The sequence below is a fragment of the Mizuhopecten yessoensis genome, unplaced genomic scaffold (genome assembly GCF_002113885.1).
Source record: "Mizuhopecten yessoensis strain PY_sf001 unplaced genomic scaffold, ASM211388v2 scaffold1313, whole genome shotgun sequence".
Classification (NCBI taxonomy): Eukaryota; Metazoa; Mollusca; class Bivalvia; order Pectinida; family Pectinidae; genus Mizuhopecten; species Mizuhopecten yessoensis.
In genome coordinates, this window is record NW_018403984.1 from 1798549 (window position 1) to 1813286 (window position 14738).

Genomic DNA, 14738 nt, shown 5'->3' on the forward strand with positions numbered 1-14738 from the left:
AGTGAAATGGTGAAATGTGCATACCAGCGTATTTCATGTATCAGATATATATTGAAGCAACAATACATAATTATACAAAGCAGACGAAATCTATGGAACTGAAATTCAGGACATGCACCACATATAACATAATCGAACATATACAAAACCTACGACAAAACTAACAGTCACTCGCTGTTTTTATCCTATAGCAAATACCAAAAAAATAAACCACTGTACATAATAATTAACGCACTACAGCACAAGACCGACTTCCTTAATAGACGGAGGAAGGTATTAACACACCGTTGGCTGCTTCAATCTCAGATATGGCATATTTTTGTGAATGACACAGAAATAGAGGTTCCACGAGTGGTGGTTCGTTAAAACACCTTATCATGTTTATCTAACTCAAGTAAGTAAATCTTCAAATTGTATAAAGACACGAGGATAACCGATCCTGAGTGTCTTTAACAATTTGAAAAATTAACTAACGAGAGTAAGATAAACATGATAACTGATCATCACAAGTTTGGGGACCTGTTTCTCCCATAACATTAGTATTTTATTTGAAAAACCATATTTTCCCTGTGGATAATATATCATGTGTTTCCGATGATGGAACAATTGCCGCAGAGCATGGCGTCACAATGGAAAATTATGTCCAAAAGTATTGTTTCGTGATGTCATAAATCATAGATTGACCAATGAAATCATGTCCAGGGTGTCGCCCACAAATGTTTACCAAAGTTCTAGCTGGTTTATACACTGAGACATGAGTGAGGAAACCTACAGTGGTTAAGGGAGAGATCTTTGTTCTTTTACTTGATCTTGGAAGCAACATCACCAATACCAGTTTTAAGCAATTCACAGTGCAAATCAACAAAACAAATTGAATTAGCTGCACATTGTGGTTCTAAAGTTTGAAATATTAAATTAGGTCTACCAATATCCTGTGCTTATAGATTTTTTTTAACATGTTTTCAATTTAGTGCATGTAACATTTTATTTTATACTTTATTTTCAATAATGTTTTGGAATCGGATTTGCCATTAGCACAACAAATAATAACATGATGAACATAAGATTTAGGAGGAGATATTATATTTAGCACGCAGGCTGATTAAGGTACAATGACTGTAGCTATCCCAGTCTACATTTTAAAAGTAAAATATTTTCACTAACCAGAGCATAGGGCTTGTGTATGTATACATACTGTCGACAATATATATATTATAATGGTGCTACAATAAATGACCATATCCTTGAACTGGTGTAACATGTAGAATGGTTCAAGAATTTCTTTACACAAACAGGATATTTTTTAATTTAATGTGCGGTTACCTTTAAGTCGGCGCCCTTTTATATATTTTGGATTTGAAAATTATTTCTGTGGTCTAAATATTGCATGTATAGATTTTGCAAAATTAAGACCTTGCCTGTTTTCTTAGTAAATGGCTGATCAACTCTGCTCCCTTTCACTGTCAATTCTGTTGAAAGTTTGCTGCAGTGTTCCTTGTGCATGTACATGTACTCTTTAAAAAGTAACATGTTCTGAAGGTTTTTATTTTTCTCTACTTTAAATCTTGTGAAAGGACAGGTATAAAGACCCAATGGTCATACAATAAATGAATATTGTTTTACCTTGCCTCAGATGACTGAATATAGAATAAGAATTTTGACAATGGTGAATTTTGATAAGTGTGAAGCAAACATCCTTTCCAAAATTCAGATGTGTACTGTAGTTTTAGTTTGATGACAGTATCAATATTGATAGTATGAAAAACAGACTCGGTAAATACTGATGTATACTGTTGCAGCTGTTTAAAGATTTTCGACTTCAATGTATTTTCAACTGATGTCAATATTTAAGATTGTTTATCAAATATGAATCATTCTTCATATCTCGGAAGACATTTAAGTAATTTCCATGTTGTTTTACTGCTGGTAATTCTGTCACAGTAACGTTAGAATTGTCCTCATATGTTAGCATATTACCTTTGCAAAAATCTTTTTTTTGTTGATTTACAAATGTATATGAAATTTGTATAGTTAAGTCAACGAGCAACAAGGCATTTTTCAGTGCTGTGTACCTGCTAATTTTTGGGCATGTCAGAATACCGGTTTTGGTGTATCATGTTAATTTTCACAATATATTTTATGGAAAGAACTTGTAAACATTAATCCCTCACTCAACTTTCATGAATATTATTTGGGTTTCCCCAGGGATTTTGTCTTGATATCGCCAGTTTAAAAAAAAAAGGGAATTGGTTTGCAATTGAAATCCAAGTAAAGGGCTTCTAAAGGCCACTTTTTTTCTGTGTATAGAGTATATTGTTAATCCTAAGATTTTTGAGACAGTAAGTGCCATTGAAATAACTTAGAGGTTTTGAGTCTGAATAGATCTGTAAAAGGTGGCACTAATTAATACGTGAAGATGAGGAGTACATTGCAGAAAGTTGAATGTTGTTTGATATATATATAGTTTGTCCCATTTCATCAAATAGTATATGTTTACAAAAGAATCCCTTTATGGTCTCCTTGTAATTTGTCTTCTTGTGAATTTGATTAAAAGATGGTTAGTGTGGTTATGCACTCAATTTTACTCGGCTAAATCATATGAAGAGAATCCTTTATATAGATCCCATCCATGCGCAACAAAAAACTCGAGAAAATTATGCGGTTTTCTTTATTTGCACGTATGTGCTTGACCAAATTCGCTTGATCTATCCGAGAAACGTTAACGCTATTCCTGACTACGTAATCTGAGGTTTACATAGAAGACATAACTTTGAGTCGTTGACAACAAGCAGCAGTTATGTGGACTTTAGTTTAATTTTGGTAAGTATCTGTTTTGAGACGAACAGGGATTAATCTAGGCATTCCAAACTTCCATTCCATGTAGACAGTTTCCCATTTTTCCATCAGTTATTATACTTTATGTTTTTTCGGGGGTTTTTCTCCCAAAAAGATTTATTTAATATTAACAGTCATTAGAGATCGCAAATTGTATCATATTGTTATGGTATGATCTTATATATAGATTAAAAGTTTTAAGCAATATTTGTTTACCAAATCTACATCATTGAGGGATAGTATCCTGATTTCATTACCAGTTACGTTATATATAGATGAAGGTCCTGTATATACACCTCAAGCTGTGTTCCCTACAGTTTGTAAAAACAGGTATAGTATAAATTCCCCCAAAAACCTAGATTAATCCCTGTTTATATAAACTTGTTACAGTATAAAATATACAATTTATTAAAAATCTCACAATATCAAGGCTAATCCAAATCATAATCTAAAGCTTACATTGTTGGTAGCAATATTGTAGTTAACATGTAAAAACATTTTTAATCACTTTTACATGTTTAATGAGGATATCACTTTTACATGTTTAATGAGGATATTGCTTTTACATGTTTAATGAGAATATCTCCTCCAAAAATGTAATGAAAAAGAATTTTGATTACCGTATGGTGTGAAAGTACATTGAGATCTCACCGAAGTGTAGAAATTCTGTGTGTAATATTCAGGTGTCTGAGGCAAGAGAAGTAAAGTTGTACTGAAATAGGAATAGAAGTTTTCAGAGATTTTCTGCAAAGCAGAATTTGGGCTGTTAGAAACAAGTCCTTTGTTCTGTGTTCATTGTATTTAGTGTTTTTGCAAATGTTTCTCAGGACTGAAAATAAAAAGAAATTATATGATAAATGTCTGATATTGTATTTGTAATGCATCCTTTAATAGATTCACCTGTAGGGCTGCGAGATTTATTGCTGCTTGTGGATTTAATCAGCATTAATAATCATGTCTTCTGCTGGATTCCAATTTTCTATACAGTTTTTGGAACAATCTAATGTTTTTCATGCCCTTTGATTAAAATCTGTACTTTATGATTTACAGACTGCACTTTAACAACACGACCTAAACATGGGTGGTACCTTTGCAAAGTTATTTTCGAGTTTATTTGGTAAAAAAGAGATGAGGATATTGATGGTGGGGTTGGATGCTGCTGGTAAAACTACAATCCTTTATAAACTGAAGCTTGGAGAAATTGTGACAACCATCCCGACTATAGGTAAGTGTGTTTAACAAAACAAGTTTTGCTGGCGATATGCATGGCAATCAGTTAAATAATACATTATTTATGTTTTTAATAGATCATTTATTTCAATTGTAGTTTCTAGGTGACTCATATTTTAGAGGGGGGGAAATCAGTTTTTGAAAACAAATCTTTCCTACTCTGAAGGCTATATCTAGCTACACTTTTGTGGAGTGCTTACATATATACACTTATCTTTGGCTGATTTGAAACCAGCACTAAAGATTATTAGTGTTATTTTCATTTGCATTCTATTTTCAGGTTTTAATGTTGAGACTGTAGATTACAAAAACATTAGTTTTACTGTTTGGGATGTTGGTGGTCAGGACAAGATCAGACCATTGTGGAGGCATTACTTCCAAAATACACAAGGTAAGGCATTTATACACAAGGTAAGGCATTGTAAATACACAAGGTAAGGCATTGTAAATACACAAGGTAAGGCAGTGTTAATGCACAAGGTAGGGTATTGTAAATACACAAGGTAGGGCATTGTAAATACACGAGGTAAGGCATTGTAAATTCACAAGGTAAGGCATTGTAAATACACAAGGTAAGGCATTATAAATACACAAGGTATGGCATTGTAAATACACAAGGTAAGGCATTGTAAATACACAAGCATTGTAAATACACAAGGTAAGGCATTGTAAATACACAAGGTAAGGCATTGTAAATACACAAGGTAGGGCATTGTAAATACACAAGATAAGGCATTATAAATACACAAGGTATGGCATTTTAAATACACAAGGTAAGGCATTGTAAATACACAAGGTAGGGCATTATAAATACACAAGGTAAAAAGGCATTGTAAATACACAAGGTAGGGCATTGTAAATACACAAGGTAAGGCATTGTAAATACACAAGGTAAGGCATTGTAAATACACAAGGTAGGGCATTGTTTATATAAAAGGTAGGGCATTGTATACACAAGGTTACACTTAACAGGCAAATTCGTGGAATTTATATCCCCCCGTTTGCAGGACATATTATAGGTTAACATTATTGGGGTTAGATTTAAACATGCAATAATCGTGCTGTTGAGACATAATATAAAGCTTGAAACTTAAAGAGAGAAAAAAAGCTCTGTACCTTATTGATTATCTGTAAATATGCACAAATCACATCGGTTGGCAAACTTAGCATGAGTCGGATGTGCGTTAAGAATTTGGTTTAAAAATCTGGACAATATCTACAGCAATTATCACCCGAAAACCAAAGAGTGCCTGAGATAGGTGGAAAGACAGAGGAACATAAACATTGTTATCAAGTAGTTTGACGGCTTATATTTGCTAGAGGTATTACCGGTCAGCAGAAACTGCAGATAATGATGTTTTTCGTTACTTAAGGGGCCATAACTCTGCCAAATGGAGTCCGATTGAAGTGGTCATCGAACTTGGACCAGCCCTTAAGGCATTTAACTCTGTGACCGAGTTGGAAGATAAGCGGTTAACGTTTGTCATAGTTATTGCATGGAAATGAAGTGCAGCAGATAATAACGTTTTTTGTTATTCAAGGGGCCATAACTACACCAAATGAGGTCTGCTGAAATGGGTCATCAAACTTGGCCGAGCCCTTAAGGCATTTAACCCTGTGACAAAGTTTGAAGATAATCGGTTATCATTTGTTGTAGTTATTGCACGGAAACCAAGCTTGACAGACCAACCCCAATTAATATCCCTCGCTTCAGTGAAAGCGGGGGGTAAAAATACACAATGTAACACTTATAAATACACGAGGTAACACTTATAAATACACAAGGTAACACTCTTATAAATACACAAGACAAGGTAACACTCTTATAAATACACAAGGTAACACTCTTATAAATACACAATGTAACACTCTTATAAATACACAAGGTAACACTCTTATAAATACACAATGTAACACTCTTATAAATACACAAGGTAACACTCTTATAAATACACAATGTAACACTCTTATAAATACACAAGGTAACACTCTTATAAATACACATGGCAACACTCTTATAAATACACATGGTAACACTCTTATAAATACACACGGTAACACTCTTATAAATACACCATGTAAGTTGTAACACTCAGGGGTCAATCTGGACTTGATTCACTACCGTTTATGGGTAGTTTCCCCTAAAGAAGAAAATTATCAATATGTGCTGAAAATTGTTTATAAATTGAAATATACTGCGCACATGTATGTCGGACGAAACATTTATGTTTTACCTTCAGATCAAATAAAAGTAATGCTGTGTTTCCGTTTCCCGGGCGACACTAATACATTTTATTGTTTTTACACAGTCATTGTTATGCAATGATTAGCCGTTTAATTGTTCAAAGTGTGCATATAGTTTGCTATGCATTTTATTAGCATTGGCTGGTGGTCAGTTAGAGTTTTATTTGATGATGGCTAAGTAGCCGTAGATAATGGTTGTTATGATACAGATTATGGTATCTGTAAATTAGTGTGTCTGTCTGTAGTGTAGGTGGGGGGAGTCGAGTTTGTGATATCAGTGTTTGTGCCTCCAGCTGATGCTGACCGCTGGGATCAAACTTAGCAAGATTTATGGCCTGTTAAACTAGTGGTAAAGGGGTCAAATATTAGCAGGATTTCAGCAGCATCAGCAATGTTAATGTATCTGCATTTTTAATGTAGTAGGATTTTGCTAATGGACCGTTCAGCTTGGGAGTCAAAGGAGGAGAAGAGAGTTGGGTTGGGGAGTTGAATTAAGGAGTCTTGAAGGAGGTTGAGAATTAGGGAGATAGATTTGAGGGGGCTTAGAGATATAGAGGAGAGTTGGAAAGTTAGAGTTAAAGTGAGAATTAGGAAGTTAGTTATAATGGTCTTGTGTTGTAAATAAATTGTAGATATAAATGCACTTGTTTTGTTTTGGTGCCAGTGAATATTGAGTAGTGTCGATGTCCTAGTAAGGATAGTTTAGAAATGTAACACTGGTGGTAGCACTACTGTAAATTACACTGGTTATTCCATAAACATTTAGGTGGGTCAAATAATAATTTACTTCAATGTGTCGTTTGAGTCTGCTCAACACAAGAACTTGGAATGCAGGGATTTTTTAATTTATATTACATTATATCATATTATATAACATGAATAAAAAATGATATATTTGGTGCCATTCATACTTTATTAAAACAATACCATATTTTTAGCTCACCTGGCCCAAAGGGCCATTTGAGCTTATGCTGTACTGCGGCGTCCGTTAACGTTTTCTTTATAACAACTTTTTCTGAAGAACTGTAGGACCTAGGGTTATGATGTTTGGCCAGTAGGTACCTGGGATGGAGTGCTATAAAGTTTCCTCATCAAAATGACCTTGACCTGCTATCAAGTTCACAGCGGTCAAATATGTGAAAAATTTCAAACAACAAAATCCTAAGAACTATTTGTATTACATGTACTACATATAACAAAATTCAACAGTTATGTGATAAAATGGTTTTCATACCTACCTACCCTATTTCTTTGGAGCCGAAACGGGAAATATATATTTGTATTTGGCCTCATGACACTACGGCCTTGGATCAAAATTTTAATTTCCCCCAAATCTGAAAGGGTAGTTTCTACACAAGGTAAAACTCTGAAAAATACACAAGCATTTCCTATGACTTAGGAAGATCTTAATATGATGAGTGCCAAGATACCTCTTAAATGTCTTGTGTATAATGCTTGAAGTAATTTTTTTTCTTCTGCTGTAAAGTTGCTGAGGCTGTAACTTCAAATTCTATGAAATATGGTTGTATCTCTATTTACAATTTGGAATGTTTTGTAGATGTTTTCATGATTCTCTGTATATGTATAATTTGTGTTTGGCAGGTTTGATATTTGTTGTGGACAGTAATGACAAAGAGCGTGTAAGAGAAGCAAAGGATGAACTTCAGCGTATGCTAAACGAGGATGAACTCAGGGATGCCGTTCTATTAGTGTTTGCAAATAAACAGGTGAATTCAATAAAGTCCAACAAAAATGGTCCTATTTATACTTCAGTTCAGAACCTCGTTAAAGACCATGTAGTGGAGACAATATGTGATATTTTTGAACACAAAATAAGTTTCGAATAAAAGTTACTCAAATTGATAAATTGTTTATCAGTTGAAGATTTGATATAGAAAAATATTACTTCCATTTTACACACATTTACGGCATGTTATTTTCCATATTTTGTGTTTAAATGACCATGTGATTTAGAATTAAAGGAACCCTGTACCACTGCCAAAAACTTGAATTACGAAGAAGTAAATGCATTTCCAGCATAAGTAAAACTTTGATCAAGTCATTTCTGAAAGAAAACCATATATTGCGGGACTTGAATGAAAAATAATGAAGATGAAATAAACATAAACATCAATATATGATAAACAAAAGTGTTCTTTGTATGAAAACTCTAGCATAGCTAATCCGGGATCGGAAATCTGGACTTCAGATTGATGTTATAGCTCTAAAAAAAAAAGCTACCTGGTCAACGGAAAGAGTCCAGACTCAACTGCTACAGTTGCATCTAAAACGAAATTAAAGGGAGGTTACTGTGTATCTTCAATAAGATTCATCTGTTTTGAAAGTATGTAATATCAAAGTGAACAAAAGTGCAGTGGGACAGGAATGGTTATTCAAAATAGACTTAAAAGAAAATAATCAAAATATATATTTTTACCATCTGCTCAACACAAGACGAATTGTGTTCTAATTCTGATCTACTTTTACTCCCCAAGGATCTGCCAAATGCCATGGATGCTCCAACACTTACAGAAAGTCTGGGACTGCACGAACTACGACTTCGTAACTGGTACATTCAAGCAACATGTGCTACCAATGGGGACGGTCTCTATGAAGGACTCGACTGGATGTCTTCTCAACTTAAGAATAGCAAATAGACATGACTATGATCCTAACTTTTTAAGACATTTAAAAATTAGTTCAGATTTGATCTGAACAGGTGTTTATTAGGAACTGATTACCAAGGACTTGTCATTATATGTAACAGTTGTTGATGTTGAGGAGGGCTCTCGACAGATTTATTCAAGCAACATGCTAGACCAACCCTGCATATGTTATATTTCTTCATTGAGTTGGATATATTGCTTCTATTTCTAGAACAATTGTATGGATGAAGAGTCGCATTTGTTGCACTATAAGTATCATTTTAATTACATATAGCTAAATCTTCTGAAGTATCAACATTTTCATTTCTTGTGGATTTTTTTTTTTTTCGCGAAATGGTAGGTATAACATGTTAGGCAACCAAATACTTTTCAGATGGTGTGTTGATAACATTCCAGTGATATTAAAATTGTTTTCTTTGTTGTTGCTGTCAATTGATTTCAAACAACAATTATTTCCAACCTAACATATATTGACCTTTTTAGTCCTCATGATTATTGGGCAAGACAACTAACTAGAACGCTTTTCATCAGCAATTCTTGAAATCCATACTAGAAGATAAATATCTGGCGTAATTATGACTGGAGTCTTTCCTAGGAACAACTACTTTTACATTTGCGATGAAAACTGGTGTCGGTGGTATTGGCTGTGCAGTGCTGGTATTATAACTACACACACAGGTTTGCCTGTGATGCTGATTTGAGGGTACTTATTATAGGGATACAGTATTGTAAGGTTCATTCTTGATGATTATCAAATGTATTTAATTTTCAAGTTGATACAAAGATGTACACTTGGTGTTGCAGTGATCACCTTTGTCTAGTAATGTTGCACACGTTATTGCCTGAGAGTCTGTATATATAAAGGAAATTTGAGGGTATCGGCAAGTTCAGACCAAGCAATTATATGACTGTGTATATTGATGAAGAAGTCATCACTTCATCAAGAAAACAGAATATAACTATCTGTGCACATTTGTGAACTTTTTCATTTTGTGAAAGAAAAATAACATTCGGGTGTTTGTGTATTTGGGGGGAAATAAGTTTTGTACTAAAGGATTTTTGTTTTTCTAGTGATAGTGTTATGTTATAGGAATTTGCAAAGATGTCAAATTTCATTGTGATTATTATATATTGATACATACACAGAAAAACAAAATGGTTTTCTCCAGTGACTTTAAAAAGTATGTATGCTACGAACCTAGTATTGTTTGTGGGCACAATGGCATTCATGAGAGAGTGCTCTTAGAAATTTATATTAGCTATTAAAATGTAGAAATTTGAACATATAATCCCTAAAAAAAATCAACAAATTTGTCTCTAAAATAAGGGTGTGTACATTATCATTCTCCTTGTAAACTAAAAAAAACATCTAACGATAATTGACATAATTTATCAAAGCATGTGTTTAAACAGATTACATGCCAGGGGGTTGAAACAGCGTTTAAAAAACAAATCTTATTGTCCGAGTATAGTACTATTTATTATTTTTCGTATTTATTTCCTGTCTTACATTTTCATTATCATGTAGTTGCGTATGTGTTGGGGTCCCTTTTGCTATTAAATCTTTTAATAGTTTTTTTAGAAACCAAACAATAACCACATCTTTTATAATGAGATAAATTTATCAGAAACAGACATAGCAGAAGCTGGTTCTTCCATAAACATATGTTAGAAAAAAGTTCCATTTCTGGTTCCGTAAAAAGTGCTGTTTTTACTGAAAGTGTCGTTCAAGGCGCAGTCACATTTGTTGGGCAGGCTGTTTTAAGTGATACATGTATGTATGATTGTATGATACTGTGAAAAATAAACTCATTTCTGTATAGAAGTTCCGTTATCTTGTGTCATTTTTTCGGTGTAAAATACAATGTTATGTACAGTGATTTGTTGGCAGGTGTGTAAATAAACTAAAAGGGCTTTTTTGCATGATTACATTGTATTTCGTGGACTGTAGATGTGATAAATAGCTTGCACCCACGAAGCACAAGCTATCATATTTGATATTGTCCGATACCCGACAGTTCAAACATCAAAATATTCCCTTTGTTCGCATAAATACAGAGGGCTATTATTTATTGAATGGTTTCTAAGGAATTTAATGCAAATAATGATAGAATACAGTTGAAATTTCTCACTTATATCAAGTGATTGATATCCTGAAAAAATGTGATTTTCCTTGGTAGGTATATAAAACAATGTAAATGGTTTGTTGGAGGTACAAAACTGTGCTACCTGTAGTATACAATAGTTTCCATTACTGGCTTTCACTTACCTTCATTGGTTTTTGCGAAAAATTGAGTGCAGCTGTATCATGAAATATTGTACTATGTCTGAATACCATTACATGTGTTAATGTATGTATTTGCACTTTGTTGTATTTAATTTTTCCATGTGCTATCCTGTGTCCTAAGTCACTTTTACTCTGCAAGGCTTGCTTTGCAATAATGTTTGTTATTAAGGCATTTTCACCTGTGGACCAAGTACCTGCGCGAGAAAAAAATTTAATAGCGATTAAAAAATCAAAGAAAATCTACGGCCAATTTGCTTCGCGAGGAGAGATGCTGCAAGTTTGTGAAAGAATATCATCACATTGTGGAGAAGATCTGATACTTTCTCATGAGGAGTGTTGATCAGGTTAGTGTTTTAATCCCCGATACTCGTTAATTCCCCTGAGAAATATATCAGGTTTTGTGACTTCTAATAGTATATTATCGTAAGTTTAAAGTTCTTGTATTTTGTGATATTTTAAGAAAACTGCATTTAAAATTGCAAATCAATGATTCTAAAGAGATTGAGATTATATTGCATTTTATATAATTCAAAATCGTTTTATCTTAGTGTCTTGTAGATATTTGATACTGAATAATTCTTGATTCAAAAACTTTGTAATCAATTTCCTAGCCAGTGTGTTGGTCAGATATTGCATGCAGTACAGATGTGCTGGATGATGGAACTGTTGACAAGATGAAAATAATCTTTGATAAACTACAAAAAAGAATCTATCTTGCCAAATTTATTTCAAAACTCATTTTGTGTGGCCTGATGAAGAACTGATTAAATTTGAATAGAAAAAAATGTCGTCAACAAAATAAAGTAATTTTTGTTCTGTAAAATTCGCATTCTATTAGACCATAGCAGCTACGTGCATAGAAAGAGGAAACAACAAATGGTGTTGATTTCTATTGTTGAAATCACAAAATTTATCACAAAACCAACTGGTTAAACTATTAATGGTGTTAAGAGCTAGAGACCTGGTGCAGGTCTAGATGTAAAGGCTGTGTAGAACTTTGTCTAAATGTACGCAGTACTTGTCGGTCTGGTAACTGGATCCACGTGAAAATGCCTTGAGATTTGAGTGGCCACTTGCAGCATGCATTGCCAGTGTCCTTGGACCCTGGTTGTATTTTGTACTTGTATTAACCATATCCTTCTAATTGTACTTGAGTTCAGGCTTTTTTTTATCGTAATAATTTTCACTTTCATTACAACTTGTTCTTTCATTTATTTTCATTGTTACAATTAACATCTCTCCACCTTAAGACATGCATAGTAACAACGCTTGTAACATATTTTCCTAAATCAAGTTCCATTTTACAGTTGTTTTTATGCAACATTTGAGATATCAATTATTTAAATTAGTATATATATTTAAAAAATAAAACTTGGAAAATGACAACAAGCATTTAAATTATTTCAACAACTTTATTGACTTAATAAATAATGTTGCCCTATGGAAGATATTGAATGACTGATTTCCTCTTACTTGAAATTTTGTTGTCAGATGATCATAATGGTATCTAAAAATGACAATATGAGTGATACATTTGGTATTGTGGATCTAGTTATTAGCCAACATGTCTGCGCAAGTCCAGAGTTGCGCTACACACACAATTACTGTTTCTTGTTTAACCCAACATTACAAATGGGTCATTTTTCTGCACATTTTAGAATTCTGTTCAGATGTTAGCAATATTATATATTACATTTCCTACTATCCCAACTTTGGTTTCTCCATGTTACAGGCCCATGAGTGCCGCAATACAACCATCAAAGTGTTTATGTACATTAAACCGTCTCCTAATGGATAGCTACCATACTACTTGAAGCAATTCTTTACTATAATATTAAAATCCACTAGTCCAGCAATCCACTAGTCTGCCGCTGGTCTAGTAGTTTCTAAATTTACCAGTCCCTGTAAATTCCATTAATTAACCCAGAATTATTCAACATGATTAAATAATGACTTGTCAGTGGGGATGGCAGTTTTTAGAACCACTGGTCCAGCTGGCTATTTTACTGGTCTCTGACTATCTGGCTACCCTTACTGTCTAGCTCTATGGTATTATTGCTGAAGGAGCTTATTAATGAACACATGCCTCATCTTATCACAAATTGCATTCATTTTCATCAGAAGAAAAATTTACTGTTGAAGATGTGACGTGACCTTTTTCTCAACCTTTACGACAAAATTGGCATAAAAAATTTAAAATTTAATCGGAACAAAGAAAATATAACCCTTCTTTCAAGTTTAAAAAACCCAAATGACTACTTTAAACACAAATGTTGTAGTAAATATGCTGGATTTTACTATGTAGTGTATTTCAAACCTGCAACAAGAATCAATAGTTTGCTGAACAATTGATAACTTGGATAATTTGCTTGATGTATTAATTAACTTCCTTCTGCACAATATTTCAGTAATATGCACATTTAAGTACTTGATACATTTTAGTAATATGCACATTTAATGACTTGATACATTTTAGTAATATGCACATTTAATGACTTGATACATGTCAGCAACAAGAATGCGATAGAGAAACAAAAATGATCACAGATAACCTAAAATATAAAGATCTAGGTTTCCAATCGCTCAATAAGATATAAAGATAACCAAAACAGTTCCATTTGGGTTTCACAACTTAAATCAGTATCCGACTAATTTTGACATATTAGATGGACACTGTACATGTTGTCATCTTTTTGGATTGATTGGTCTTCTGTTCACAGCCAGACACACATTGCATAAGGAATCGGTCGGCTAACTAGTAACAAAGGACCACACTTGAGGTTATTTTACCATCACTGGATCTCCCTCTCAACGCTTTGGTCTTCTGTTCACAGCCAGACACACATTCCATAAGGAATCAGTCGGCTAACTAGTAACAAAGGACCACACTTGAGGTTATTTTACCAACACTGGATCTCCCTCTCAATGCTATTGGCACAGTGTTGAATTTGTGGTTTTGAGATTGTTAGAGATCTATGCAGAGGAACTTGACAAGTGATTGTTGCTGTCTTATTAGATTTTCAGTTTCACTTTGTCATGAATAAGTTCTAATTATATAACATGCAGACAGATTTTGACAAAAAGACACAAGCACAATCTATTTTTATCGTAGTAAATACTGTCTGAATTTTTTTTATTAGTCCTTCCATGTGTCGAGTAAATGGAACGGTATAAACCTCTGATGATAATTCTACAGGCTCTGGTTCCAGCTTTGCTTTTAACTTCCAACAGCTGTATTGTTTCCTTATGGAGAAATTTTAGACAAGAAAAAACATCTTTGTTCAGTTGTTTGCCCAGGTTTCAGCTTGGTTTTAACTTAAGAAGCTGTATTGCTTCTCTGTGGAGAATTTTTAGTTAAGAAAGAAATCATAGGTCAGTTGCCCAGGTTTCAACTCTACATTGAACATAAACAGCTGTATTGCTTCCCTATGGAGAAATTTAAATTCACATAAAAATGTGTTAGCCACCATTGCTTA

The 14738-nt window shown here is 33.6% G+C and overlaps 1 protein-coding gene across 4 annotated transcripts in view; it reads left to right on the forward strand.

The window, feature by feature from the left end:
- Positions 1 to 14738, forward strand: part of LOC110459762 (ADP-ribosylation factor 1) — a 37176-nt gene that overhangs the window by 936 nt on the left and 21502 nt on the right. The window contains exons 2-5 of one of the 4 annotated variants that reach the window (XM_021512213.1): positions 3886 to 4060; positions 4346 to 4456; positions 7912 to 8036; positions 8805 to 10799. The exons of the other annotated variants lie outside the window; for them this stretch is intronic. Of the exons in view, the coding sequence (XP_021367888.1) occupies positions 3913 to 4060; positions 4346 to 4456; positions 7912 to 8036; positions 8805 to 8966 (546 nt within the window). The 5' untranslated portion in view covers positions 3886 to 3912 and the 3' untranslated portion in view covers positions 8967 to 10799. Of the gene's footprint in view, positions 1 to 3885; positions 4061 to 4345; positions 4457 to 7911; positions 8037 to 8804; positions 10800 to 14738 lie in introns of those variants that run through there. 4 annotated transcript variants of the gene reach the window in all.